Genomic DNA, 23,982 nt, shown 5'->3' with positions numbered 1-23,982 from the left:
CATGAATGTTTCATGTCCAAGTTCAGAGGAGGCATTATTAGTCAGCACTAATCTGTTTGTTTTATCCCACTTGGAGCTCTGGGTGGGTGGAGTTTACACCAAGATTAAGATAAAAGTCTGATAAAAGCTGGTAGCCAAAAAAAAGCAAAGTGAACACCACAGAAAATAGTTTCCAGTGAGTAATATCTTTAGTAGGTCATTTATTGCATGTTGGGTGGTAAACTCCACCCACATGGGATCCCAGAGATCAAATCTAACAATAAAACATTAGATGAGTTAGGCTGATGTCCTTAAAAGGGAACTGTTAAAATGTATGAATGCAGTTTTATGCTACTTACCGTCATTAACTCTGGGCTGCTTCCTCCAGGAGGTGCTGCTGTAAATGTTAAGTGCATCACAAAGTGTCTGCATGCAGGACCAAAACATTCCACAAAGTGGCAGACTGTGTCAACTCATCACTGCTAACACAAGAGACAAGCAGTGAAACCCTCCACGGGTCTGCTTTCATGCAATATCTGTCACTTTAACATCAGGAAGTCTCAAAGTGCATCTGTGGAAATGCCCTAATTACAGCTGAACATGCTCATATGCACCTTTTACTCGACTTCAGACAACAAAAAACAGGGTTTTGTGCCCAGTAATGAGCCTACTTCCAGCAGTTGGCATCTAGTAAAATAATGGTCAACATGTCACATGAGCACAAGAACACTGTTAATGCACCTTTCTCAGGTTTACACAGTATTTAGTCAGAAAACGTGGGAAAAGTTATGACAAAGGGGGAAATTCAAGAACACGACTCATACGAGTGTGTATTTCATTGTATACAAAAAGAAATTAACTGAAGATAATGAACTTATTTATCATAAATACAGAATTTAGGACGGAAATTGTTATATAAATACAAAAAACCATTTATAGGGATTTATAGGAATAATTAAAACATGCCAAAAAATATATCAGACTGAGCGAATGTGTACCTGCCATGAAAGGTATACCAAAAATAATAGCTATTTATGAAAGGATTAATTATAAGGAAGTTTGAAACAAGTTTAATGGCTTTTATTAGGAATATCCTGTGAACCATCACACATTAGCATCGCTTTTATTGGTGAATTTCCATCATGTTTCCATTTTTAAATCTAATTCCGAATGATTTTAGCTCCTCCATAAATATCACAGGGAGGGAAAATGTACCTAAAAACATGTAAATTGACTTAAATTTCCTAATTGTTGGAGGTGAATAGGATAAGGAATCAAAACATTAGACGGGCCACTTTCAGTGATTGACAGCCCTCTCGGCCAATCAGATGCAGATATTTACGATGATAGTCCAATTAAAATTGGCGCCGGGATAAAGGTTGGTTGTATCCCGCATTTTTCAGCCGTTGAGTCACTGGGAAAAAAACCGTTACTCGACGCTCTCATCTGGGAACGTACTCTGGGTTTGTTCACAGCCCTGAATCCATCTCACAGTTGTTACGCCAACCAGGTAGTCTTCTCGACGGGGTTGAAATGTTACATTTTCGGTCCACGGTAGCGCTCAAGGAGTTATTTCAACTGACAGGTAAAGCTGGTGTGAAAGCGACACCTGCAGCCGCCGCTTGCTTCAGCACCGCTCGTCCGTGCTGGAGGTCGCCGGCCAGGGGGAGAACCCAGCACCACCTCGTCAGAAACCACGGCTTCAGAGGCTTTTGCTCCACAGGTGACGGCCACAATGAAGTCGCCAAGGAGTCTTCAGCAGAGAAGTGAGTAACGTGGGTTTTAGGCCGAAGTAGAGAAGAACTGGAGGCGCATCACGCCGAGGGGCTAGCAGTGAGTTAGCTAGCTGGGATGCTTCTCCGTCGGATTGACGGAGCAGGGCAGCCAGCGAAAGGACCGCCAGCCTCATAGTTTGGGGATACTCGTCGCTCACCTGCGGGGCCTGTGCGGTTTCACCTGTCTGGGTTGAGCTGCGTGCAGCTCCGTGCGCAACGCAGGTAGCAGAGATCCATTATCGGACGATTAGATTTGTCCGATAATAGAAGCTGCGAGTCAGGTCGTGACTATCAGCAGCATCTGCAGCTGCACCTTTCATCTGCAGCTCCTGGGTGGCTCGGTGAGGCTTTAACCTGCCACCAGCTGTTAAATCCCAACATATTCACCTAACTGTAACACCCATAAAGCTAATTCAGCATATTTTGAGCTTCCTGAACTCCTGCTGTCAATGTCTAATGAAGGTCAGTCACATCTGTGGATGCACCCAGCAGCTGTGTGGCTGTGTTTTACATCCATCATAAATTATATGGGTTATTTAGGCCGATGATGATGCAGCATGTGGCTTCAGTGATAAATGTATTTTATTATAATCTCACTTCAGCCCTACTGGTGCCTTAGTGTGTATATCGGGCAGATTTAACTATTCATTACTGAAAATTGGTGAGTGCTCACAGAAGTGAGGACAAGAGTACTTTTGGAAGTAGATGGGACAAATGTTAAAAGCACCGCCACAGCTTGGTAAAGCCTGAGCACCTCCTCTCAAAACCCATTGACTTCAATTAAGATGTCATGATTTACAAAGGGACTCCTCAGCGAAGTGTTGCGTCCTGTGGAGGGGGTCAGCGAAACATTTTCACCCCTTAAACGGCCAGGCTCTCCTGTACTCCAGGCTCTCCTGTACTTCAGGCTCTCCTGTACTTCAGGCTCTCCTGTACTTCAGGCTCTCCTGTACTTCAGGCTCTCCTGTACTTCAGGCTCTCCTGTACTTCAGGCTCTCCTGTACTTCAGGCTCTCCTGTACTTCAGGCTCTCCTGTACTCCAGGCTCTCCTGTACTTCAGGCTCTCCTGTACTCCAGGCTCTCCTGTACTTCAGGCTCTCCTGTACTTCAGGGCTCTCCTGTACTTCAGGCTCTCCTGTACTTCAGGGCTCTCCTGTACTTCAGGGCTCTCCTGTACTTCAGGCTCTCCTGTACTTCAGGCTCTCCTGTACTTCAGGGCTCTCCTGTACTTCAGGCTCTCCTGTACTCCAGGCTCTCCTGTACTTCAGGCTCTCCTGTACTTCAGGGCTCTCCTGTACTTCAGGCTCTCCTGTACTTCAGGGCTCTCCTGTACTTCAGGCTCTCCTGTACTCCAGGCTCTCCTGTACTTCAGGCTCTCCTGTACTCCAGGCTCTCCTGTACTCCAGGCTCTCCTGTACTCCAGGCTCTCCTGTACTTCAGGCTCTCCTGTACTTCAGGCTCTCCTGTACTTCAGGGCTCTCCTGTACTTCAGGCTCTCCTGTACTCCAGGCTCTCCTGTACTTCAGGCTCTCCTGTACTTCAGGCTCTCCTGTACTTCAGGCTCTCCTGTACTTCAGGGCTCTCCTGTACTTCAGGCTCTCCTGTACTTCAGGGCTCTCCTGTACTTCAGGGCTCTCCTGTACTTCAGGCTCTCCTGTACTTCAGGGCTCTCCTGTACTTCAGGCTCTCCTGTACTCCAGGCTCTCCTGTACTCCAGGCTCTCCTGTACTTCAGGCTCTCCTGTACTTCAGGCTCTCCTGTACTTCAGGGCTCTCCTGTACTTCAGGGCTCTCCTGTACTTCAGGCTCTCCTGTACTTCAGGGCTCTCCTGTACTTCAGGCTCTCCTGTACTCCAGGCTCTCCTGTACTTCAGGCTCTCCTGTACTCCAGGCTCTCCTGTACTTCAGGCTCTCCTGTACTCCAGGCTCTCCTGTACTTCAGGCTCTCCTGTACTTCAGGCTCTCCTGTACTTCAGGCTCTCCTGTACTTCAGGCTCTCCTGTACTTCAGGGCTCTCCTGTACTTCAGGGCTCTCCTGTACTTCAGGCTCTCCTGTACTTCAGGGCTCTCCTGTACTTCAGGCTCTCCTGTACTTCAGGCTCTCCTGTACTCCAGGCTCTCCTGTACTTCAGGCTCTCCTGTACTTTAGGGCTCTCCTGTACTTCAGGCTCTCCTGTACTCCAGGCTCTCCTGTACTCCAGGCTCTCCTGTACTCCAGGGCTCTCCTTAGAACTCTGTGCAGCTATGAAATGGGGGATGCTCTTGGTGTTTTATTTATAGAGACACAAAAACCTTGTTTTAGGACACTTCTCGTCTCTGTTGGAGCATCTGGAGACAATTTTTGGTGTTAAAAATGCTTCCGTCAGCAGATAAAATGTCCTTTTGTTCTTTAGAGTCAGTTTTTTTTAAATGATCTCAGATCAGGGTTAAGTGGCTTAACAGGTACAAGGGAGTGTAAATAAAACCTCCAGAAAGCCTCAAACTGTTAATCTAGACCTCTTTAAAAGATGAAAAGATAATCTGTCTGCTTGCAGGGAAAATGTAAAGAAATGAGGGCTGGATGGGGACTTTGCTCCGTCCAAACGCTGCAGTGTTGACTGAGGCCTCGGCAGCTTAGATCTGCAGGATAAGGACTCTCCATTTGATCCTTTTTTTTTAATTGAAGCAGCTTGTTTTTGAGCCACAGTTAAAAACATTTCAACAAAGAAAAGCATCAAGCTGCATATTTGACCTTTAACGACTCAGTTTGCATTTTTAACACAGTCTAACTGTGGCTTTTACAGCGGTAAATGTTAAAAAAACTCCATCACATCTGTCCTTAAACAATCAGAGCATGTGACACTGTCCTCTCTGGTGGTTTCCACGGTAACGAAACGCTTCAGTTGATTCCTTTTCTGGATAATTTACTGGAGCTGTCGGCCATGTTTGGGCTGCTCAGCTGACTGGTTGCCACAGACTTCCTGTTCCCCCTGAGGGCCAGTTTCAGCTCCAGAGAGGCCTCGGCCCGCTCTGTGAATGATTGCTGATCAGAGATTAAACCGCTGGATGAATGGCGAGCGGTGAACGGGTTCAGGATCCTCCTGTGGAGCTCTGCAGGAAGAGATGTCTAACAGCTTTAATCCTGAGTTTCTTCCAACAAATACAAAGGTCATTTTGGACGTTAACCTGCCCGATTATCTGTTTGCCGTAGCAGCTGAATTCATGTGTTGTTTTTCTCTGATTGCACATCAGTGGGCAGCGTTAAAAACATTGATCCAGCAGGCAGGAGTGTGTTTGATGTGATATTGAAGGCGGGCTGTCAGCAGCCCCAGAGGCCCGGCTCCAGCTCCTGTCTGCTTACGAGGGTCCCGAGGCTGTGCTCCAGCTCGTTAGGGGTTAGAAGTGTTTGTAATGCAGGGGAGCTTCTCCGCCTACACCGTTTCCACAGCTTCTGCTCTAAAGCCTGGGAGCTGGCGTGCCGCCCAGCCGCCGTCAGGGCCTCCAGGTGCAGATGAATCAGGGGCAAAGATCGATTCGTGCAGCGCCGCCTCTGAACACTCCACGCCGGTTTGTCGTGACGCGCGGCATCGATCGCAGCAAACGCCATCAGCAGATACGACTCTATCAGATCGCCAGCAGGAGCGACCGTGGCAGCGGCCCCAAGCGTGTCATCACGTAATCTGTGGTCGGCTCTGCGGGAGGAGAAAATCCCAGAGGAGTCCAACATAAGCTTCTTCACCTGTGTGTGCACAGGATGATGTTTGCATGCGATGAGCAGGCTGTCAGGATTAAAATGTCCCCTTTTTAACACCCATGGGTGCCCTGTGGTGCCGGCTGCTTGTTTAACTGATTTGATGCTCCTCCTGTGCAGATGCAGAACGGCTCTACTGCGTTTTCAGCTCCTGGACAGACTGTGTTGAGTCACAGCTGACCTTTAAAAGCACTCGCAGACCCCCTGCACTAATGAGGCTGCTCCAGATGTTGTCCACCTCTGCCAGCACATTTCGCTGAAACTGGAGCTACTTGCTTCAGGATCAGTGTGATATTATGACTGAAATGTTCCCACAGGGTTTGATTCAGATGCTGCTCTCACTGCTGATTAAGACACATTGAAGTTGTTGTAATTCAGATTGTTCTTTCCACTGCACAGATGTTCTGAATGTGTGACTAATCCAGTATTATTCCCTCTGCACTCTCTCCCTGTTGTTGATCTGCTTGCTTTCCATTTGTAAGTATGTTTCTCTTTTTTATTTTAGTCATAGTTTTCATTTGAAGTCTGTTTTCCAGTAGCAGTAGAGGTTTTCTGCAGAAAGCCGACAGAAAACCGCTTTTACCTTGAAACGACCCCACTTCCTCCCGGTGGCTGCGCTTAGATCCCCCTCCTCACCCTCCATCCCTCCCCCCATCCCCACTCACTCCTCTCTCACCAGCAGCCGTCATTAATGAGGTCAAAGGTGGACCCCGGCAGCAGCAACCAGTCAATTCGGATGGCGTGTGAACTGTTTCAGTGTAAAATGCCTTGTTCCACTCACGTTGGAGTCAGGATTTGAGAGATTTTACCCTCTAAAAACAACATTTTCAGTGTTATTCGACTTTTTTTTAACCTATCACAGCACCACATGATTTTAATTGGACAGTAAACATGATCTTCGGACTCTCTGACTTCCAGCTTTTGGTGGAACCTGGCAGTAAAAGACTGATTAACGTTGTCTCGCTCCAGCTTGGTGTGTTTCTCCAGTCTTCTGCAGCAGCGGGGGGGCAGCAACGTCCTTCAGCTGTCTTCAGTTACGGGTTATCTATAAAATAGACCAACATTTGTTAAAAACATCCCCTAAATTCCTTTTTCTGTGTACATCGTTTTCTTTTGAAAAGTGTGTGTTCAGGTGTTTTGGTCGGTTGTTTATCTTCCTTTTGCACGGCCACATTGTCAGAATGAGAGTTTCTATCTACTATGATGGCTGCTGTATCAGATTCCTGCCGCTTTTTTGATCATTTCTTCCTTTCTTATACTAGATTTGGCTCGTTAATGTTGCAGCTGCTGCTCGGTAAATTGAGAGGAAACGCTGCTAAACCGCTGATTTCTTCTGCTTTATCTCTGGCCGGCTGCAGTGGAGCCAGCTCAAGTTTTTACCTTCAGACATCCTCTCCCAACACGCAGTCCAGTCCCATGATGCACTGCAGGGCATTGTGAGCCTGGGCAGCCAGAGCTTTGCACAAATCCTATTTGGTGTTGCTATGAATCATAGCAGAGAAGCTGCTGTGAGCCGGTCTGACACGCTACTAACGTTCCTCCCAGAGACTCTGTGGAAATGCCGCTGAGAATACCAGCCAGTTTACCCAGTGAACGTCACGGGGATCCACAGCACCAAGCATTGAAAGCTGCTGCTCCTCAGACCTCTGGCGGTAAACTCCAGCAGGCCACCAGAGGCTGTTTCCCAGCCACTGAGCATCAGCGAGCCTGAGCTTTGGCAGAGCTCCACGTCACAGTTCAGGCCCGTCATCACAATCCAGACTGCTTCCATTCAGCCAAATTCACAACCTCACAGTGTGAAGGTGCCTGTGAGACAGCAACTTATCTTCCAGTCTGTGTTTTCTGCTAAATGTTCAATTGGCTTGAAACTGGCTGGTATTCAAGGAAGGTAGACAACGGCGAGCACCACTCTGACCTGTGGAAAAGAACGACATGAGAACTTTCAGGGGATTTTCCACAGGTTTCAGTGCTTTTTCCAGTTGTTCCTCCTCTTCTCCTCCCTCTGCTGCAGCTCCCCTCCATGTTTCCACCACAGCGGGTCACACGTTTTCCTCACCTCTCTTTTCCTCTGCAGGAGAAGGAAGGCGGGCATCCTGCCCAGCCTGGAGGACCTGCTCTTCTACACCATCGCAGAGGGTCAGGAAAAAATCCCTGCGCACAAGTTCACCACAGTGAGTTCTCACATTTACTGTCTGAGAGGGTGACAGCTGCACGATCACCAGGGAACATGATAACCTGAGGTCAGTGCAGGGGGAAGTATGGGAGAAAACCCAGAGAAACGGCCCAGAAAAGGTGCTGTTTGGATGCCTTAATAAAGTCTCACTGTGGTGTGTACTGGTGCAGCTAAGCGAGGGCACATGCACCATAAGAGAGGCTAGTTTCTGCATTTTATAGTCGATAAACATGGAGGAAAACAGTAAAACCAGCAGCATTACTTATGGAACCTTCACTGTTGAATTACGACCTCTGTTCAGCTCTTCAGAAGCCGCCGTTCACGGCTACTTACTTCATTGATTTGTTGTCAGGCCGTGTTAATCGTGGTGCTTCCCCTCCTCTGTGTGCAGGCTCTTAAAGCCACAGGGCTTCGCACGGGAGACCCCCGGCTGAAGGAATGCATGGAGATGCTGAAGGTGACCATGAAGACCACCTCGGACGGAGCGCTGGACCGACACCTCTTCAAAAAGTATGCCGTCCGTTGGGTTTGCTTTTTCTGCAGCTATAATTCAGTCTTCTGCACGTTTAAAAAGGCCAGAAGTTCATCTTGTTGTGCGAGTTTATTGTGAAATATGTGGCTTTTCAGAACAGACGCGGTCCTCCACACTGAGGTGAAAGGAAGCTACTTTCTGTTGTTAGAAACTGTCTCAGAGGAAAGAAAAACCCTGTGTCCTCCTCCACCTTTATGGTCAACATCAATCTTTCATGGCAGCCTGTAGGAATTATTAACGCCGGTCAGAGCCGTTAATTATTCATCACGCTGCAGTTTGCACGTCAGCAGCAGATGGTTTCATTTGTCAGACCAAACAGAGTCGTATCAGATCGGGCTTTTCTTTTCTTGCTCCGAGGTTCAAGCTCGTGAGGAGAAGGTGTTTTTGGAAGGAAAGACGAGCTCAAACCGACAAATGGGTCAAAGACTCATGATGAAACGGTTCAACTAAAGCTGCTAACAGCCCACATCTGGCATCACAGACAGGCTGTCGGTGTGGGCAGCAGGCAGGGTTTCCCATGTTGTGCAGTCAGAGTATCTGACGTGCGCAGCAGGGCACGAGCACCAGGAACAGCACGAGCACCAGGAACAGCACCAGGAACAGCACCAGGAACAGCACCAGGAACAGCACCAGGAACAGCACGAGCACCAGGAACAGCACCAGGAACAGCACCAGGAACAGCACCAGGAACAGCACCAGGAACTGCACGGGCACCAGGAACAGCACCAGGAACTGCACCAGGAACAGCACGAGCACCAGGAACAGCACCAGGAACAGCACCAGGAACAGCACCAGGAACAGCACCAGGAACTGCACGGGCACCAGGAACAGCACCAGGAACAGCACCAGGAACAGCACGGGCACCAGGAACAGCACCAGGAACAGCACCAGGAACAGCACGAGCACCAGGAACAGCACCAGGAACAGCACCAGGAACAGCACCAGGAACAGCACCAGGAACTGCACGGGCACCAGGAACAGCACCAGGAACTGCACCAGGAACAGCACGAGCACCAGGAACAGCACCAGGAACAGCACCAGGAACAGCACCAGGAACAGCACCAGGAACTGCACGGGCACCAGGAACAGCACCAGGAACAGCACCAGGAACAGCACGGGCACCAGGAACAGCACCAGGAACAGCACCAGGAACAGCACCAGGAACTGCACGGGCACCAGGAACAGCACCAGGAACAGCACCAGGAACAGCACCAGGAACAGCACCAGGAACAGCACCAGGAACTGCACCAGGAACAGCACCAGGAACAGCACCAGGAACAGCACCAGGAACAGCACCAGGAACAGCACCAGGAACAGCTCGGCCGACACCGCTCTCCTGTTCAGGCCTGAGCCCGGGAAACATTTTGCTGATGTGAGAGATCATGTGATCTCATCCTTCACAAGTTCATTAAACATCTAAAAATATGACAGCTACACAAGCTCAGCTGAGCCCCCCCTGCTGCTGTTTGCCCCCCCCTGAGGAAACAGCACAGAGACAGAAGGCGACAGCTTGGAGAGTCGGTGCATATGACGACTCCCCGGGGAACAGGCTGCTCCTGGCCGAGAGCCATCACTTCCGCTGCCTCGGCTTATTTACGGCGCTCGGCCTGTCGGAGGGAAGCACGTGAACGGGGGGTGGAGCAGCCTGTGTTTTCTCTGCGGGGATTTGATGCTCTGAGATGGCTGAGGCACAAATCTCCCTGCTGGAGGCGCAGCTCCTACCTCACAGGCTTATTACGTGGAGTTGTGGATTAGTGCAGTTTCTGTAGGTCATAATCCCCCGAATGAAACGGATCGGGGCACATTGTGGACGTCCTGACGGTGTTTTACAGGTTGTGACATCAGAGGAGCGTTGTTTCGACACCAACATGCATTTGGATACTTTTCCAAATAAAAAGAGAACACAAAAATGTCATTATTGACTTTATTTAATAGAAAATCTTAGAGCTGTGCATCAGTAAATTAAATGAACTGCCACACAGACGGACCTCTGTAACGCACTCATTTAAAATGGAGCCGAAAATGATATGAAGGGGCTATTTAAACCAGAGAAAGCCTTAACTTAGCAGTGCAGCTTTAATGTTGTGAGGGGGGGGCTGGTTGCCTGATTTATCCATGGGTATATAAGTTCTGATATATTTTAGGGTTGGGGGGTGCCATTCTCCATGTACTACAGGCTTGTTTTGTCTTCCTCTCGGCTTCAGATGCGTCCAGAGCAACATTGTCCTGCTCACCCAGGCCTTCCGGAAGAAGTTTGTCATCCCAGACTTCCAGCCCTTCTGCGCCCACATCGACGAGCTCTATGACAAAGCCAAAAACCTGCCGGGGGGGCAGGTACGTGCAGGCTGCTGATGTATTTTAACCCGTGCACAGCTGGAAAAAGCCAGAGACTGAGCTAGAACTCCTGAAGAGGAGAGAAGCCTGCTGAAAGCTGCTGTTTTTGTCCTCCTGCTGCAGGTGGCAGACTACATTCCCCAGCTGGCCCGCTTCAGCCCCGACCTGTGGTCCGTCGCTCTGTGTACGGTTGATGGACAGAGGTAGACTTTCAGTTTCTTTATGATGTTCACTGACCCACAGCAACACGAACAGCTCACCAGGACTCTCTCTTTCCCAGGCACACTGTCGGCGACACCAAAGTTCCTTTCTGTCTGCAGTCTTGTGTCAAGCCGCTGAAATACGCGATTGCTGTTCACGACCACGGCACCGAGTATGTTCACCGCTTCATCGGCAAAGAACCCAGCGGCCTGAGGTTCAACAAGCTCTTCCTGAACGAGGACGGTGAGGAAACCACTCTCTCAAACCTGCTCACAGTCTGTCTGTAAGAGGATCCATGTGGCCTGGTTGCCATGGAGCTGAAGCACTGCTGCGTAACAGAAACACGATCAGGTGAAGCAGCAGAGACGCTCTGCTGTGTTCGTGACCTCTGAGAACGGAACGCAAACGTTAGACATAAATGAAGATTTATGTGCTACAAACTGAACAGATTCATCAATCGAATCGAGTTCTCACAGTGGAAATGTTTTCAGCAGGTTTTTAAGGTGGCTGTGACAGCTGAGCTGTTAAAGGGGAACTCCGGTGTTTTTAAACCTTATTTCTGGCATGAAATACGTTCATCTACTCACCGAGAACAGTTTGGTGAAAGTCGGCGTCCTTCGGAAGATATTTAGATAACTGGAGATCCATATAACGGAGTGAACGGGGCTTAGAGGATGCAGCCTCTAAATAAGGCATTATCTGTCTTTATTTCACCAATACTCTAAGAAGAATGAATGAATGAACGTGTGCTATAGCTCTGTTAGCTCATAGCTGCTGTTAGCTCATAGCTGCTGTTAGCTCATAGCTGCTGTTAGCTCATAGCTGCTGTTAGCTCATAGCTGCTGTTATGTGGCTACTTGCGGCTATAGGAGAGCTAACGGAGGGATTTCTGCACAGGCACTCTACTGGGACCACTTCATCCACACGCCCCCCTGCAGCACAGTTTATTCACTCCGTGCTCTGTGACAGTCGGCTAACTTCACACAGAGTTTGCTGCTGATGGTTTTGTGCAACATGGCAGGATATTTATCAGATTTAGACGACGTGAACGACGACTTTGAGTAAGATGGACGTTCTTACCGGAGTGAATAAACTGTGCTGCAGGGGGGCGTGTGGATGAAGTGGGCCCAGTAGAGTGCCTGTGTAGAAATCCCTCCATTAGCTCTCCTATAGCTGCAAGTAGCCACATAACAGCAGCTATGAGCTAACAGAGCTATAGCACACGTTCATTCATTCATTCTTCTTAAAGTATTGGTGAAATAAAGACAGATAATGCCTTATTTAGAGGCTGCATCCTCTAAGCCCCGTTCACTCCGTTATATGGATCTCCAGTTATCTAAATATCTTCCGAAGGACGCCGACTTTCACCAAACTGTTCTCGGTGAGCAGATGAACGTATTTCATGCCAGAAATAAGGTTTAAAAATACCGGAATTCCCCTTTAATTTTCAGGCTCTGCACAGCTGAACATTGGTTTCTGATCAGAAAAACAATGAACAAAAAACCCACTTTTAGATGCTTAAACAACCCTGTGATGTACTGGTAACCTGTGTAGGTTGTGCCCCCCCCAGCCTTGAATTGGATTCAGCAGAAATGGACACTGGAGACACGTTCTGTACCCACACCTTTGTTACGTCTCTGAGATTATTCTGTTTTCTGATAAATGTTGAAATATAAAATACAAAGTGGCCGATATTGGTCCCTGTTGCCTGTCTTTCAGATGTGGGACGGTCCTTTGTGAGGAAGCTCTGTAAAAACCACAGACTGAGTTGATCCGTCTGCGTAGGAGTAGCTTGAGTTGGTTCATCGCTCCACCGTCAGCAGACATTACATCAAACCAGACTGAAGTCTGTAGAAATAGTTGTTTTTGAATAGAAAGCAGCGTGAGAACGTGTCCAGTTTCCTCTCTTTGTTGCCCTCTGACAGCGCGACTTGTCTGCTCTGTCAGAAGCTTTATTTTTACAGTACATTATGTTTTCTTAAGCATTGTTCAGGCCTGTTGCATAAGAACAGTTAAACACACAGAGCGCCCTCATTACGCTGATGTCCACTCAGTGGATTATTCCTCATGTTTTCACCTCTTTCAGCTCTTTTTATCTGCAGTTTAGTGTAATTCTTCTCATCCAGTCTGCCTCCTAATTTTCGTGGGTCGGTTAAAAAGAAAACATCTCTATCGTTTCTATGGTGATACGAACCCATGTTTCCTCCACAGATAAACCCCACAACCCCATGGTTAATGCTGGTGCCATCGTCTGCACCTCCCTCATTAAGGTAAGCTGCGTTTACGCCCCAAACATCAACCATTTCACATGTTTGAATACAGAATCGCCGTTTTTAAATGTAGATGACTGACCATGAGACGATATCCAGGCTTTTTTTTACCCGTTTGAATGTGCAGCAGGGAGTAAAAAGTGAGAGGAGTGAGGTAAAGTGATGATAGCCTGCGCAGCAGATTACTGTATACAGGGAGATTATAGATAATCGTGCTGAAAGGGGATTTATCAAAAAGCACACTGAGTGGGTGGAGAAGGAGTGTCTTCCTCCAGGTCAGCTCCACCACATTAAGTAGAGCTTTAATCACCTGAGTGTTCCATTTAATTTCCTCCTCTGATCTCCACACACACCCGGGAGCTGCTTTCTGCCCCCTGACTGCGACACAAGAGGCCAGAGAGGAATCCACAGGGTTCCTCAGAGAGCAGCTTAATCACAGCATCGTATTTAAGCTGCTGCACAGAAACAGGATGCAGGGAAAACAGCTGCATTTACAGAGCTGGGACGTCCGGTGCTGAACCTGTCCACACTGCTGTGGAAGGGATGGAGTCCCGATGGGCAGAAACTGATGATCTGACCATGTTAGCGTTGAAGCGTGCACATTTCCACCGTCACACTGCTGCCTGCATGAGCAGCAGGGGTGGATGGAGCCTCAGGATGGAGAATAATAAACCTTTTAGGCCTGTGACCAGAGTCTCAGGATCTATCAGAGTCCAACCAAAAACTAAAAATGAATCGGCTCATTGTTCAAAATCGAGCGTCTCAAAGCCGGCTGACACACCCAGGTGATGCTTTTAGGGTTCGAATCACTGCATATTTGCACTTATTTGGACTCCCACACATGCTTTTAAACGTAAAACCAGTGAAGTTTATATTAACGCAGCCGAGCTCCCCAGAAAGCTGATCCGAGTCTCACATCTTTCTGTTTGTGTGTCAGACCGCTGCCAGCTGGAATAAAATCCTGATTCTGTAACCGCAGCCTCATCTGATAAATCAGTTCAGGTCTGAACTCGCCTCCGTCCTCGTGCACGTGCACCAGAACAAAGACGCCGAGCCGAGCCAGAATCGACCTTTTTCATTTTTCAACAAAGCAAACTTCAGCACTTTAAAGAAAGAAAGAAGAAAACGAGCTTTTTAAAGAGTGTTTAGTCATGAAATCCTCCTGTTCAGGTGATAATTAGCAGCTTTAACAGCAGAGACCCAGCCAATCACTGCTGAGCATGTTCAGAGAGGACTGTGCATGCCCCCCCACACACTTCATATGTGCAATGTACCTTTTTAAGGCTCGTTGTGTGGTTTTATGTGTTGTTGCATATTTTCCAGCATTAGGATCTTTGGGAAATTATGACCACATCAACAGGTCAATGACGTTGGTAATTTCTCCTTTTTAATAATTCCTCCCCTCTTTGGTCTGGATTTGTGAAGCTTTAGCCTTTTACGTGGCTGTTTCTGAATGTTCTTCACCTGCATTCTCCACCGCTGTTTATACACCTGGATTATAAACAGCAGCTCTGGTTTTCTTCATCCTTCATTCCTCTGTAGAGAACAGGCTCTTTGCTTTCTTCAGTTTCAGAGTAAAAGCTCATTCTGTCTGTTTTTAGCAGTCACAGTCCACTAATCTCCTTAAAACGCAGTCGTTGCTGTTGTTAAATTAGTAAAAAAGGAGAGTTTTTGTCTCAGAGATCCCACTTGGTGCGCTCACACTGCCAGTCACATGACACCCAAGCTGAACATCTGGAGAACATCTGCGACCACATGAATAGTTGCAGAAGAGCTCACTGAATGAAATAAAGCGACATGTATGAATGAAATGGTGGCAGAATAAGGACAGTTTGGCTGTGTAACAGCAGGATTGCAGTGAAATGAAGATGGTTTTTCTCGTTGTGTAACGTTGAAAACAAACAGACGAGCTGCAGTCGTCACGGTTTCCCTCTTTAGTTCTTCTCTTACTCTTGAAAACAGAAAATCTGACGAGAGAATCGTGGATTCAGCTCAGAGAAGCCGAGTCAAAGTCAGAAACCTACATTTCCCATAATGCACTCGATAGGTTTGTTTTAATCGACCTTCGGGTGGAGAACTGCGGATTGTTCCTTTAACAGTTGGTCGCTGATCATGTGACTCGCAGTGTGACGGCAGCAGGAAGTGGGTCTCACACACAGACACACACACACACCTGTGCTAAAATGCTTCTTATCACACATACACACACACCTGTGCTAAAATGCTGCTTATCACACACACACCTGTGCTAAAATGCTGCTTATCACACACACACACCTGTGCTAAAATGCTTCTTATCACACACACACACACACACCTGTGCTAAAATGCTGCTTATCACACACACACACACACCTGTGCTAAAATGCTTCTTATCACACACACACACACCTGTGCTAAAATGCTGCTTATCACACACACACACACCTGTGCTAAAATGCTGCTTATCACACACACACCTGTGCTAAAATGCTGCTTATCACACACACACCTGTGCTAAAATGCTGCTTATCACACACACACACACACACCTGTGCTAAAATGCTGCTTATCACACACACACCTGTGCTAAAATGCTGCTTATCACACACACACACACCTGTGCTAAAATGCTGCTTATCACACACACACACACCTGTGCTAAAATGCTTCTTATCACACACACACACACCTGTGCTAAAATGCTGCTTATCACACACACACCTGTGCTAAAATGCTGCTTATCACACACACACCTGTGCTAAAATGCTGCTTATCACACACACACCTGTGCTAAAATGCTGCTTATCACACACACACCTGTGCTAAAATGCTGCTTATCACACACACCTGTGCTAAAATGCTGCTTATCACACACACACACACCTGTGCTAATATGCTGCTTATCACACACACACCTGTGCTAAAATGCTGCTTATCACACACACACCTGTGCTAAAATGCTGCTTATCACACACACACACACACCTGTGCTAAAATGCTGCTTATCACACACACACACACACCTGTGCTAAAATGCTGCTTATCACACACACACCTGTGCTAAAATGCTGCTTATCACACACACACACACCTGTGCTAAAATGCTGCTTATCACACACACACACACACCTGTGCTAAAATGCTGCTTATCACACACACACCTGTGCTAAAATGCTGCTTATCACACACACACCTGTGCTAAAATGCTGCTTATCACACACACACCTGTGCTAAAATGCTGCTTATCACACACACACACACCTGTGCTAAAATGCTTCTTATCACACACACACACACCTGTGCTAAAATGCTGCTTATCACACACACCTGTGCTAAAATGCTGCTTATCACACACACACCTGTGCTAAAATGCTTCTTATCACACACACACACACCTGTGCTAAAATGCTTCTTATCACACACACACACACCTGTGCTAAAATGCTGCTTATCACACACACCTGTGCTAAAATGCTGCTTATCACACACACACACACCTGTGCTAAAATGCTTCTTATCACACACACACACACCTGTGCTAAAATGCTGCTTATCACACACACCTGTGCTAAAATGCTGCTTATCACACACACACCTGTGCTAAAATGCTTCTTATCACACACACACACACCTGTGCTAAAATGCTTCTTATCACACACACACACACCTGTGCTAAAATGCTGCTTATCACACACACCTGTGCTAAAATGCTGCTTATCACACACACACACACACCTGTGCTAAAATGCTGCTTATCACACACACACCTGTGCTAAAATGCTGCTTATCACACACACACCTGTGCTAAAATGCTGCTTATCACACACACCTGTGCTAAAATGCTGCTTATCACACACACACCTGTGCTAAAATGCTTCTTATCACACACACACACCTGTGCTAAAATGCTTCTTATCACACACACACCTGTGCTAAAATGCTGCTTATCACACACACACACACCTGTGCTAAAATGCTGCTTATCACACACACACACACACCTGTGCTAAAATGCTGCTTATCACACACACACACACCTGTGCTAAAATGCTGCTTATCACACACACACACACACACCTGTGCTAAAATGCTTCTTATCACACACACACACACCTGTGCTAAAATGCTGCTTATCACACACACACCTGTGCTAAAATGCTGCTTATCACACACACACACACCTGTGCTAAAATGCTGCTTATCACACACACACACACCTGTGCTAAAATGCTGCTTATCACACACACACACACCTGTGCTAAAATGCTGCTTATCACACACACACCTGTGCTAAAATGCAGCTTATCACACACACACCTGTGCTAAAATGCTGCTTATCACACACACACACACCTGTGCTAAAATGCTGCTTATCACAGCGGTTCGTCACACTGACGCCGTTCTACTTTCTACTTTTCATGTTGGTTTTTCCTTTGTTTCACAAAACCAGAACCTCTGAGTGGATTAACAGTTTTATTTCACCTCCTCCATCCTCCAGCTAGTCTCCACCTCTAATCTGAACCCATCTGATGTCATGACTGAGTGACGTTTTGACTGGTCCCACCGGTAGTGATGTAAACTTGCACTGTTGTAGCTTAATATAGAGACACGCCTCATCTGTGATTGGCTGATGTTACAACATGTCTTTTTTGTGTTTTGGGGCCGAGAGGCAGATCCATAAAAGCTGTGATTGCTTCTGTTTGTGTTTCAGCAAGGCGCCAGCAACGCTGAGAAGTTTGACTACGTGAGTATGAGAGTGTTGTTGGTCCCAAACTGAAGATGAGTTGGTGTTTTAGGTGGAAGAGGCCTTTTTCATCTGATTATCAATTAAAACACACATTTACTCTGCTGTTAGCTGTATTCATCATAATAATAATCAACTTCCTGCTCTGGGGAGCTCTAAATTCAGCAGGGTCCTGTTCTCTGCTCTGCAGGTGATGAACTTCATGAACAAACTGGCAGGAAACGAGTACGTGGGCTTCAGCAACGCAACGTGAGTACAGAAACTGTCCGGGTGCCACTGAGGCGCCCAGCAGAACCTCTCCTGCGGCTTTGGGAGAAAATCTGTTCGGTTTGGGTTTCTGTGACTGCAGCTGAGTCCCGGTTCACTCTGTTTGTCTCAGATTCCAGTCGGAGCGCGAGTCTGGGGACAGAAACTTTGCCATCGGCTACTACCTGAAGGAGAAGAAGGTGAGAGAAGCTGCTGCCACTCAAAGGGTCTCATTCTCATCACATTAAGTGCTTTAAAGCGCTGAAGCTGTGTCTTTAGTCCAAATCTGCCGTAAGGAGCGCAGACTTGTGTCGTCTGACCGTGTTTTGGTCCTTTCAGTGTTTTCCGGAGGGAACCGACATGACCTCCATCCTGGACTTCTACTTCCAGGTGAGGAAGATGCTGGATGAGAAACCTCCAACATGTGGTTCCCGTCTTTTTATCATCAAAGTCCCTCTTTTTGTTCCTCTCCTCCAGCTGTGCTCCATTGAGGTAACCTGTGAGAGCGCCAGCGTCATGGCGGCGACGCTGGCCAACGGCGGCTTTTGTCCAATCACCGGAGAGCGCGTGCTGAGCCCCGAGGCCGTGCGAGACACTCTGAGCCTCATGCACTCGTGCGGGATGTACGACTTCTCCGGACAGTTTGCTTTCCACGTCAGTGCCTGCGTCCCTCAGCACTTTCAGTGATGCGTGATGACGCCTGTAACCGATGTCTGTTCGTGTCTGTTCCAGGTGGGTCTGCCGGCTAAATCTGGTGTTGCTGGAGGGATTCTCCTGGTTGTTCCCAATGTGATGGGCATCATGTGTTGGTCCCCTCCGCTGGACAAGCTGGGCAACAGCGTGAGAGGCATCCAGTTCTGCACGGTAACCCCCGCCCGAGACCTCGGAGCTGTGAAAACTTGTTCATCAGCCGGAAACTGAAGCAGTGTTTTCTCTTTCCAGGACCTGGTCTCCCTTTTTAACTTCCACAACTACGACAATCTGAGGCATTTTGCCAAGAAACTGGATCCACGCCGAGAGGGAGGAGATCAGAGGGTGAGTGCGGCGCATCGTTTTCCTTTTAATGCGTCTTCCAGACCCACAACGCTCACTCTTTCCTGTTCTGTAACTTTGTTAAAGTCAGCTCCACCTGCTGGGAAATGAATCTGTTCGTTTAGAACGGCTTGAATTATGAATCTGTTCGTTTAGAACGGCTTGAATTATGAATCTGTTTGTTTAGAACGGCTTGAATTATGAATCTGTTCCTTTAGAACGGCTTGAATTATGAATCTGTTCGTTAAGAACGGCTTGGTTCATGAATCTGTTCGTTAAGAACGGCTTGGTTCATGAATCTGTTCGTTAAGAAAGGCTTGGTTCATGAATCTGTTCGTTAAGAACAGCTTGAATTATGAATCTGTTACTTTAGAACAGTTTGATTTATGAATCTGTTCGTTAAGAAAGGCTTGATTTATGAATCTGTTCGTTAAGAACGGCTTGATTTATGAATCTGTTCGTTAAGAAAGGCTTGATTTATGAATCTGTTCGTTAAGAACGGCTTGATTTATGAATCTGTTCGTTAAGAACGGCTTGATTTATGAATCTGTTCGTTAAGAAAGGCTTGATTTATGAATCTGTTCCTTCAGAACAGCTTGGTTTATGAATCTGTTCGTTAAGAAAGGCTTGATTTATGAATCTGTTCGTTAAGAACGGCTTGGTTCATGAATCTGTTCGTTAAGAACGGCTTGGTTCATGAATCTGTTCGTTAAGAACGGCTTGGTTCATGAATCTGTTCGTTAAGAACGGCTTGGTTCATGAATCTGTTCGTTAAGAACGGCTTGATTTATGAATCTGTTCGTTAAGAAAGGCTTGATTTATGAATCTGTTCGTTAAGAAAGGCTTGATTTATGAATCTGTTCCTTCAGAACAGCTTGGTTTATGAATCTGTTCGTTAAGAAAGGCTTGATTTATGAATCTGTTCGTTAAGAACGGCTTGGTTCATGAATCTGTTCGTTAAGAACGGCTTGGTTCATGAATCTGTTCGTTAAGAAAGGCTTGATTTATGAATCTGTTCGTTAAGAACGGCTTGGTTCATGAATCTGTTCGTTAAGAACGGCTTGGTTCATGAATCTGTTCGTTAAGAACGGCTTGATTTATGAATCTGTTCGTTAAGAACAGCTCGATTCTGATTTGTTTTTCTGCTGGATGCTCGTTGCTCTGGCGTCTCTCAGCTCTCCTCTTCCTGTTGTTTCAGGTGAAGTCTGTGATCAACCTTCTGTTTGCTGCGTACACCGGAGACGTGTCGGCGCTGAGGAGGTACAGGCGGTAACCTGTGTATCCCGTCTGCTGTAATACGAACGGTTCATTTCAGGAAGCTGTTTGTTTTGTGCGTCTCCCTGCAGGTTTGCCCTGTCCTCCATGGACATGGAGCAGAGGGACTACGACTCCAGGACGGCGCTGCATGTTGCTGCTGCTGAAGGTGAAGCTCTTGAGGAGATCTCCGTGTGTTAATCAGTCGGTTCGGTGCAGCTAATGTTTTGTTTGTGTTTCAGGACACGCTGAGGTGGTCCGCTTCCTGCTGGAGGCATGTAAAGTCAACCCAGTCCCCAAAGACAGGTACGCGTCGCCTGCTGGTCTTTAGGCCTCCAGCTTCCCCTTTCTTCTTCTGCGCTTTGCCCTCTTCTTCTTCTGCGCTTTGCCCTCTTCTTCTTCTGCGCTTTGCCCTCTTCTTCTTCTGCGCTTTGCCCTCTTCTTCTTCTGCGCTTTCCCCTTTCTTCTTCTGCCGCTTTCCCCTTTCTTCTTCTGCCGCTTTCCCCTTTCTTCTTCTGCCGCTTTCCCCTTTCTTCTTCTGCCGCTTTCCCCTTTCTTCTTCTGCCGCTTTCCCCTTTCTTCTTCTGCCGCTTTCCCCTTTCTTCTTCTGCCGCTTTCCCCTCTTCTTCTTCTGCCGCTTTCCCCTCTTCTTCTTCTGCCGCTTTCCCCTCTTCTTCTTCTGCCGCTTTGCCCTCTTCTTCTTCTGCGCTTTGCCCCTTTCTTCTTCTGCCGCTTTCCCCTTTCTTCTTCTGCCGCTTTCCCCTTTCTTCTTCTGCCGCTTTCCCCTTTCTTCTTCTGCCGCTTTCCCCTTTCTTCTTCTGCCGCTTTCCCCTTTCTTCTTCTGCCGCTTTCCCCTTTCTTCTTCTGCCGCTTTCCCCTTTCTTCTTCTGCCGCTTTCCCCTCTTCTTCTTCTGCCGCTTTCCCCTCTTCTTCTTCTGCCGCTTTCCCCTCTTCTTCTTCTGCCGCTTTGCCCTCTTCTTCTTCTGCGCTTTGCCCCTTTCTTCTTCTGCCGCTTTCCCCTTTCTTCTTCTGCCGCTTTCCCCTTTCTTCTTCTGCCGCTTTCCCCTTTCTTCTTCTGCGCTTTGCCCTCTTCTTCTTCTGCGCTTTGCCCTCTTCTTCTTCTGCCGCTTTCAAAGGTGCACCAGTCGTGTGAAAAGGGCTCGTTTGGCAACCATGAAACACACTTAACCTTCCACACAATCTGCCCGCAGCACAAAGTGTTCGTGCAGAAATATGAGCTTTAAAACCAGTTTTCCCACCCTGAGTCTGTACCGCAGCTCCAACCGATGTCCCAGCGCAGAGAACTAGAGATTAACACAATAACAAAGGACTAAAGAACTGTGGAATCACATTAAAGAGGAGTTAAAGTCGACCTTCATTCGTCCCGCAGTGTTACAGCAGCAAAAGAGTAAGAAGTGGCACAGTCATTAGAAAGAGAAGTATTAAAGATGTTTAAATATGGAATATAATTATCTATTGATGCTGGAATCAGTCAGACGAGGTGGGATTATGTGCCCCATATTTAATACAGGAGAGATGAAATAAATTCAGTTACAGAAGAGATTTAATGCCCCCTCTCTGCTGCCCCCTGGTGTTCAGGCAGTGCACTGTTTTTGCTTTGGTTTAGAGGAAAAATTGTGTTCTTCAGAGGATTAAAGTAGCTTCAGAAGTCATTCAGCTGAAGAAAGTGTTGCAGTCTGATCAGATGGATTTAAACTGTCTTATTGTCTTTGTTTAATCAGACAGTGATGATAAGTGTGTGTGCTGCAGGTGGGGCAACACGCCGATGGACGAGGCGGTGCACTTCGGCCACCACGATGTGGTGACCATCCTCCGCGATTACCACAACCAGTACAGCCCTCAGGACAGCGGCGCCGACAAGCAGAACGCAGAGAAGAACCTGGACGGGATGCTGTGATGGAGAGCAGGCGCACGGCCGGAGGCCGGCACGCTCTGAGTGGAGGGAGGAGGCGGGGGGGAGTCCAGCATGTAGAAGCAACACCAAACAAAAACCCGTTAGAGATGATCAGAAACCCCTCAAACGTCCCCTTAAGCTCTGAGACGCCACCTCTCCAGTGTGAAAGCGCCTCATCGTGTCCCCCGTAGATGTTGTTGTAATATTTCACTGTATTTACTCCGAGCGCGGAAACCTTTCCTTCCTGAGCCCTCCCTGAACGCCGGCTGAACAGACGGAAAGCGGCCGCGGCAGCTTCAAAGCCCTCATCGCAGCGTGGTGGAACAGAACGAGAGGTATTTCCTCCCGGGTGTAAGGGGAGGCGTGCATTCAGGTGAATAATTAGTTTGACGTGATTTCACTGAAACTCTGGAAGCCGTCAGTGTTGAACGTCCTTCTTTTAAGGTTCTTCCCTCTTTCCTCTCCGCTCAAAGCTTCTGTTTCTTTCATCTTTCTTGTGAAACTGGACTTTAATCGTCTGGTTCACGGTTTAATGTTTTTTTTTAAAGCGAAGGACTGGAGTTAGGCAGCAGCCAGAGTCGAGTTGGTCGACGGTGGGAGGAGTTTGTACATATCAGACGAGACACTGCCAGACTGCAAAGGCCCGACGACGCGTCTCTTTGTTGTAGTTCGATCTCAGTCAGGTGGAGCCGAAGGGCTTCGTCTTCCTCTGTCAAACTAATCATCAACATTTCAGACGTTAAACCCAGTTTTTATTGTAAAACACAGACTCTTCTGTTGATTTTCTGTCTGGGATTTAGAGATGGAGAAGTGGAATATTAGGTGTGGCACCACGGCTCCAACTCATGAATGTTTTAAAGAAAACAATCAATCAAACTGAGCGTTTCTCCAGTTTGGAGGCAGCTGAGGTGAGGAAAACATGCAAATAAAGATCATTTAGCCCTGAAATCTGAAGCCTGTGAGCATAACGCATCACAGAGTCAGGTCGTCGCCACGGTTACCTGCACAATCAGCAGTAGTTACTGGACAGATGCTACAGACTCCTAAATTCAACATTTACACAGAGAACCACCAGGTTCCTGCTGATGTCACCTTTAGATTTATCATGTGATTATGTTCCTTTTCACGTCCGTCGGGGTCCAACTAAAACCTGGAATATTTCCTCCGTTGAGTGCACACGAACGTGTTTGATGGCGTGTGGCGGTCGGTCCCCGCGGGGCATCCAGGAAGGACGCCGGCGGAGCAAAAATCTGCCGTTTTGTTTGTGGGTCGACGTGTTTTAAAAGTCCAGGTTGGAATCAGCACAAACCTGTCATTTCAGCCCCGAAACGGTTGTAACGTGAGTGAACTGCTCTGAATGTAACGTGTTTCTTCTTCTTCATGTGTATTTATGCTGCTGCGGAGTGTCGCAGGCAGCCCAGATATTTATTCACAAATTAAAATATTCAATAAACGTTAGAAAAACCCACGACGTGTCTGAGGTTTATCGGGGGGGGGGTCTTAACAGCAGCCTGAGACCCTTCGTGGGCAAACTGACGGTGATAAAATGTTAAAATAAGACCGAAACATCCCGTCAATCAGAAACTATTCTGAAGGAATCCAACTGAAACGGTCTTTTTGTTGCTGTTACTCTGGAAAGATTTAATGTTACAGCTGAGGCTGAACTCCTGTCTGCTGCCCACGAGCTGAAGTAATTACCCAGAGAGGTGGAGTCTGGGCAGGTGGAGCAGGAGAAGAACAACTGACCGTCAGGTTCAGGAGTGTTTTGAAGGCAGAGCTTCAGGCCTCAGCCAGCTGATGTGTTTCTGACGTGAAA

At 47.5% G+C, this 23,982-nt stretch overlaps 1 protein-coding gene across 3 annotated transcripts; it reads left to right on the top strand.

Annotated features, from left to right (window-relative positions):
- The first annotated feature begins 1,378 nt into the window (after positions 1-1,378).
- glsa (glutaminase a) lies at positions 1,379-23,652 on the top strand. Of its 3 annotated transcripts, none has more exons than XM_072375796.1 (18): positions 1,379-1,745; positions 7,564-7,654; positions 8,048-8,166; positions 10,393-10,522; positions 10,646-10,725; positions 10,803-10,966; positions 12,935-12,993; positions 17,687-17,719; positions 17,910-17,968; positions 18,099-18,165; positions 18,305-18,355; positions 18,443-18,619; positions 18,698-18,829; positions 18,908-19,000; positions 20,196-20,257; positions 20,344-20,420; positions 20,494-20,557; positions 22,022-23,652. In XM_072375796.1, exons 1-18 carry the CDS (start codon positions 1,513-1,515, stop codon positions 22,167-22,169), a joined length of 1,839 nt encoding a protein of 612 aa, XP_072231897.1. In that variant the 5' UTR covers positions 1,379-1,512; the 3' UTR covers positions 22,170-23,652. The 3 variants fall into 3 exon arrangements, with proteins under 3 accessions (XP_072231897.1, XP_072231896.1, XP_072231898.1); XM_072375795.1 differs by having other exon boundaries at positions 7,558-7,654; XM_072375797.1 differs by lacking the exon at positions 1,379-1,745 and adding an exon at positions 3,994-6,179 and having other exon boundaries at positions 7,558-7,654.
- The last annotated feature ends 330 nt before the right edge of the window (positions 23,653-23,982 follow it).

Source organism: Leuresthes tenuis, unplaced genomic scaffold, assembly GCF_036924035.1.
Source record: "Leuresthes tenuis unplaced genomic scaffold, fLeuTen1.0.hap1 SCAF_1, whole genome shotgun sequence".
NCBI classification, from domain to species: domain Eukaryota; kingdom Metazoa; phylum Chordata; class Actinopteri; order Atheriniformes; family Atherinopsidae; genus Leuresthes; species Leuresthes tenuis.
This window is presented reverse-complemented; position numbering and strand designations above follow the sequence as displayed.